This window comes from Dermacentor albipictus, chromosome 1 (genome assembly GCF_038994185.2).
Source record: "Dermacentor albipictus isolate Rhodes 1998 colony chromosome 1, USDA_Dalb.pri_finalv2, whole genome shotgun sequence".
Taxonomy (NCBI): domain Eukaryota; kingdom Metazoa; phylum Arthropoda; class Arachnida; order Ixodida; family Ixodidae; genus Dermacentor; species Dermacentor albipictus.
Genome location: NC_091821.1, coordinates 155,082,721 through 155,088,720, shown reverse-complemented (window position 1 = coordinate 155,088,720; position 6,000 = coordinate 155,082,721). Strand labels below are relative to the sequence as shown.

General features: G+C 40.8%; 1 protein-coding gene across 2 annotated transcripts in view; it reads right to left on the bottom strand.

Annotated features, from left to right (window-relative positions):
- Positions 1–404: 404 nt before the first annotated feature.
- Positions 405–6,000, bottom strand: part of LOC139050987 (alanine--glyoxylate aminotransferase 2, mitochondrial) — a 48,461-nt gene continuing 42,865 nt past the window's right edge. For both annotated transcript variants that reach the window (XM_070527926.1, XM_070527929.1), the window contains exon 13: positions 405–2,472. In XM_070527926.1, coding sequence (XP_070384027.1) covers positions 2,374–2,472 — 99 coding nt within the window. In that variant the 3' untranslated portion in view covers positions 405–2,373. The remainder of the gene's footprint in view (positions 2,473–6,000) is intronic.

The window sequence follows — 6,000 nt, the reverse complement described above, 5'->3', positions numbered from 1 at the left end:
TGTGCTTGTATATGGATTTCTTTCTTTCCTTCTTCATATATATTGATATGTAAGCGCCTTTTGCATTAAAGTTCAGTGGAAGTTAGCGCTTCTGCTTCGCATTTCTGTGTCCCCGTTAATTTTGCACTACCTGCCACTATGAATTCGTACCAACTAGCCCGATCAAGTTGCCCTTCAAAGGAGATTAACCATTCAAAGTCATCAAATTTTTAACACTACTTTAGCCAAAGAACAGCTTTGTTTTACTTAAGTGTGCACATAAATATTTCCACTATCAAATTAACACTTTTCATCTCTCTCAACTTAATTGCATTCATTATGATCTTAGAGCTGAAGTCTTACATAATTTTACAGCAGCAGCCAACTGCTGCAATGCAGTAGAGTGGGAGGAACATTAGACGATCTTTTAAGGAACCAAGGAAGCAATTTTTATTCCATTAAAGACTATAATGTGGACACAAGTCTAAAACAGTACAAAAATGCAGTTACAGCTTTCTGTTTTGCCATTTTCAAGGCTTGTGGCTTGCCAAAAATTCAGAGTAACACCATCTCAGGTTTCTCTCCCCCTGTCAGTCAATTCTAATGAGAACTCACAGACACAAACATAAGATACCTGTAACTCATTTCAATTCAATTTTCTCCCCAATGATCAAAATGTCACCTTTTTTTTAAAAAAAATAAAGATCAATTTAGGAACAGCTATATACCATGAGCAGGAAAGAACAGCGACACTGCAGCGTGTGCGAGTTCAAAAAATGAAGGGGGTCCTTTACTTATACACATGGGCATACATTAAAATTCACTTGATAATAAACAAGCTGTAGGTAAACTCAAATGAATGCATACCAAAAGACCAGTAATCTCTGCAAATTCTGCAAAGTGCAAATTTTGACCTTCTAAGCCGAGTATAATGCATAACTGTGTAAATACAAAAGAATGACAAACAATGTTAGCAGTGAAAAAAGAGAGAGAGAGCGGGGGTACAGAGAGTGCGTAATCTACCTGATAACCGGCTTCACACATATGTGCTGTGATTGACAGATGACTTTAAAAATAAGATTATAGTATTGCAATTCCATTCAGATGTGAAATTTCTAAATAATTCATGGACACAAAATTTCACAAGACGGCTAGGCTACTACTGGGCATGCTACTGTAACAACTGTTTGTGCCAGTATTTTGCAGAGGCAATTTTCCATTAAATATAGGTCTGTAGTGAAGACCATGAAGCTAGCCTCTGGCAAAAAATAAGTTACAGTTATGTTATCTGCCACTTAGCAAAGTACATAGTTATCTTTAGATTTTATTTAAAATTTGATATTCCTTTTCATTCACCATGTACTATAGCAAACAAAAATGCCCATGGCATGCTAGCAGTATCTGAACTGCATTGTTGTGCCATCTGCTGGGTTTAAGACTATACAAGGGTAAATGTTCCTCATACTGTGCTTGAAGCCTGGACTACAGTTGTTCAGCAATGTGGTGCTTGACTTTGAACACAGTGCAAGGTACCACTAAGCAGCAACATGACGACGGGTGCATGCTAGGAAGCCAAGGTATGTCATTTCAACTAAAAATGACATTTTGGTATTTTATGTGCCAAAACCACAATTTGATTATGAGGCATGCTCTAAGTGGGCATTCCAGATTAATTTTGACCACCTTGGTTTCTTTAATCTGCACCCAATGCACAGTACATGAATGCCATAACCAGTGACCCACCTCGGCAGGTTGCATGTCACTTTAGTAAAATTTACTTAGCCAAGCCATTAAAAGCATTTTGCTGTGAAAGGAATGCTGTAGGCATGTTACCCTTTGCCATGAAGCTTGAAGTGCCTGCTTCGCAGCACACATGGCTACTCTCAATGGCCAGCAACGTACCTGTAGCTGGTTGGCACACCAACGACCATAACAGTGTCTCAATTTAGTTAGTCACAAGCATCATGTCACAGAACAGCATAAAAACACAAATATGCTCAATAGAATGCGCACTGTTTCACTTGCACATCCCAGGTGTACTCATGTTCACAATTGTGTCATCCCCTTAAATTTAAATATGAAAAGGAAAAAAGATTCATTATTACACTTAATTGCATGGGAGTGTGACATGCAATTGCTTTATAGCCAGTTTCTAGGCACCGCCCCCTTTTTATTTCCATTTTGCACTAAGTGGCCATAGGTTTTATGGTATGAAATTGTTCAGTATGAACTGACAAGCCTAGCAACACATACTACTAAGCATAGTGTAGTCCCAAACATACATTTTGGCACCTGAGTTAATCCACTGAAGATGCATAGAACCTGGAAATGCAGCAACACATTCTAGTTGTTTTTGACTTGTTCACATTTGAATTTGCGCTGACAGTGTCTACGTCACTGCTGTTGAAGACGAGCAATGGCTGTCCTGAGCACTGCTGCCGTGAAGGCCACGTCAGCCTCGGTGATGCACATTGGTGGCTTGATCCTCAACACCTGCGTGAAAACCAGAGATCATTACATGTGCATGGGCCACTTAATATAGCTCTGTAATGCTGCAGAATTTTTCTGTCAATATACAATCGGTTCATGTTAATTAAAGCTTCTTGAGATCACATTTCTGTTTAATTATTAGAAGTAAGTGATAGTTGATTTACATGCAAAACATATTCTTGTGCTTCCTTCTGTGCAGCTCCAAATAATATCAGGTACATATAAACATGGGCAGTGTGATCCAGCACATACTTGTCATATGCACGGTAGTAATGTGCTTGCACAGGAGAGCTTCTTTTTATCAAACCTATGTAAGTATTTTGAATTATAGCCTATATTTAACAGCAGAAATATTTCCTTGAATATCTCAGATATTATTTAAAAGCATTTAGCAACATCATGGCCATATACTGAACTCCATCAGCTGACAGATACAGTATATCTCAAACTATGCAGTGCCGTGTCCGCATAAAGTGCTCTTTTTCTCAGCATGCACACCACGCTTATCCAGCCTCCAGTTAACAAAGTCACCTTTAATTCCATGACACTTGTTTCAATGGTGCTCTGCACACATTCAATGGTCTGTGAGATATTTAGGCCTAGTGTCCTGGCCTAAATATGCATCTGTTGCATGTGCACGCTCAGTGCTCTAAAAACTGTTGAAAATTCTGAGGCTCATTCACATTGAATAATAACCACAACTGTGTCAGACTTATAATAATAGTCATCGAGTTGCTCCAACTGTGAGCAACAAGCTCAGTGGCATCGGTGGCTTTCAATCTCCACGAACAAGCTTGAAAAGTTCAATGGTGATAGCTTTCAGTGGCCATAGAGGGTGGATGCGGGATATATGAGTAATACTTTTACACCCACACACAGCTGTACTGCTCAAAACTGTTGTTTATGGGCCTTAGAGGCAATGATCTGGTAGCTGAATTTTACTGCAATGGCAGCAAATTATAATAAACGGGCGGCGGGGTCAACTAGATGTCATATTAGCACATATTTATGCATCAAATTATCATTACATGCATCAAATGATTTTGCAATTATTTTGTCGTTTGCCATATCAATTGTAATATAATTGTAATATAAGATAGGTAAATTTTGAACGCAAGTCATTTATTTATGCTTATTTGGTTGACAATGCATTTAAGCTGTGGTATAACCTCTGTATATCCCTGCTGTTGCATTATCCTGGATGATGCATCATACTTCCCAGTCCTGATGCAAAGGCCATAGACTCGCAACCTTCTGACTTTTAAGCTTTCCTGGCTATTGCAGTTCTGAAATAACTTTTTGTTTTTCCGTCCCACACACACACATAAAAAAAAATTTTATCAACGAGGTTTATTAAAGTTTCGCATCCATCCATCCATCAACGAGGTTCTACTGTACCTTGACTATGCAGTGCAGTGTTAATATCTTCTCTTAGGGACATTTGGCTGCTGTCATGTTACTTTGGTACTAGTCTGCCTTGAAGTTCAAAGATTACATTAATCCAAAGCCATGTTTGATGTTTGAATTAACTGGTTTCAAAATGCTTTGAGGGCATAGTGAGTCAAGCAAATTATTGACATTTATTTGACTTAACCCAATGTTTTTTTAATTATAACAGGATGACTGTACTGATTTTACTTTCCATGAGCTTCACATTCTTGTTTTCATTTGATAAGATGTAAGCACAGTCTGCAGAAATTTTTAACATCGACCACTTCCAGTGACAGCCTAAGACTTGAATAAATTCTCCACACCATTGCTGTTCTTGTCAGCAATAAAGTACACTTGGCTACGTTCCTGCTTAGTCCAAGTTTTGGCTCGTTACATCATCATGGATTAGCATTTCTGCAAATGTAGTCAGTTAAGGGGGCACAAAGCCACCTCACAATACATCTGACAACTAATATGCATGTTTTGAATGCATGTCTTCAATAGCCAAAACCTAATGTGTCTGTTTTAGCAGCTTTATTAGTGGAGTTGTTTAGGCAGGAAATGCTTGCTTTGCCGGACTTGGTAATATTGACCAACCTCATAACTCTTGGCAAGCACCATTTGGCACTGATCATCAAGCGACAGGTAAAAGCAAAGGAAAGCATAAAGAAAATTTTCGGCACTACCTCGAGCTTGGAATTAAATGAGCAACCTGCAAGTTTCCAGAAACAGTTCAACCTCAATATAATGAACTTCAATAGAACGAAATTCTCGATATAACAAAGTATTTAACTTTTCATAACCTCTTGTGCATATGTAGAACCTCAATATAACGAAGTGTGTTTGTATGCAATTTCAATGTAACGAGAAAATGCCGAGACAATATATGGAAACTTCCGTGGTTGCAGAGAGTCAAATGATTTCATTACAAGCGGCTGCTAGCAAACGCACCTCTCAAATCGCGCGCCGCGCAACAAGAGCGACCCCCGAAGTGGAGCCGCATCATGTTCCGTATAAAGTTCAAGTGCGATAAGATCCTATCGCGCCCCACACACTGTGCGTTTTAGGCGCGAGGGTTAGACATGGAAGATGGTGGGTTCACGAGTGCCGCCTTCCCGCGCAAACAAAGGGAAAGAAGGGGAGAGGAGGGAGCTTGTGGGACCGCGATCAAGCGCACGCGAGGGGGCGGGTAAGTTGGCGCGCGTCTCTCGGCCGTGACTGCGCATGCCTGTAAGCGCGACTGCGCGCATACGCAGCTGCGCACTTTGCTTTAGAGGTAATATGCCGCGTGCGCAAAGAGTGGGCATGCTGAGACGGCGTGGCACCATGTAAGCTGTCTTAATGCGCGTTTAGTATTGGAGGTTGCGTAATCTCTAGTTTCGCTGACCCAACCCACCGTGGTTGCTCAGTGGCTATGGTGTTGGGCTGCTGAGCACGAGGTCGCGGGATCGAATCCCGGCCACGGCGGCCGCATTTCGATGGAGGCGAAAACACCCGTGTACATAGATTTAGGTGCACGTTAAAGAACCTCAGGTGGTCGAAATTTTCGGAGTCCTCCACTACGGCGTGCCTCATTATCAGAAAGCGGTTTTGGCACGTAAAACCCCATAATCTAATTTAAATTTTTTCGGTGACCCGTTGGAACGAGAGGCAGACGAAGCGTTCGCTCCCCACTGCCGATGATTTTCCTGATAGCGTTGTCCCAGTGCGGGCGACGCTATCAGCCACGGGAGAGGAGGGCACGCAAAAGCATGGCTGGCTTCGCTTATTTTGTACTGCCGAAAAGATATCATCAACGTACGTGGAATGAAATCGTACCATCTATCGCCTACTCCCAAATTTATCAAAATGAATTGTTTTCTCATTCAAATTTACTTTTTTCGATTGCCGGATAATTCGGGAAATTCTCAGCCCCTTTCCGTGTAAGAAAAATTGATTGGCCAGTGTACTTACTTGCACAAAAAGTCGAATTTCAATACAACGAAATTTTGATATAACGAAGCAAATTGCAGATTTTACCGACTTCGTTATATCGAGGTTTAACTGCATATGTTCTATCTACTAGGCCACACACTCATCAAAGCCACACAAATTTCAGAT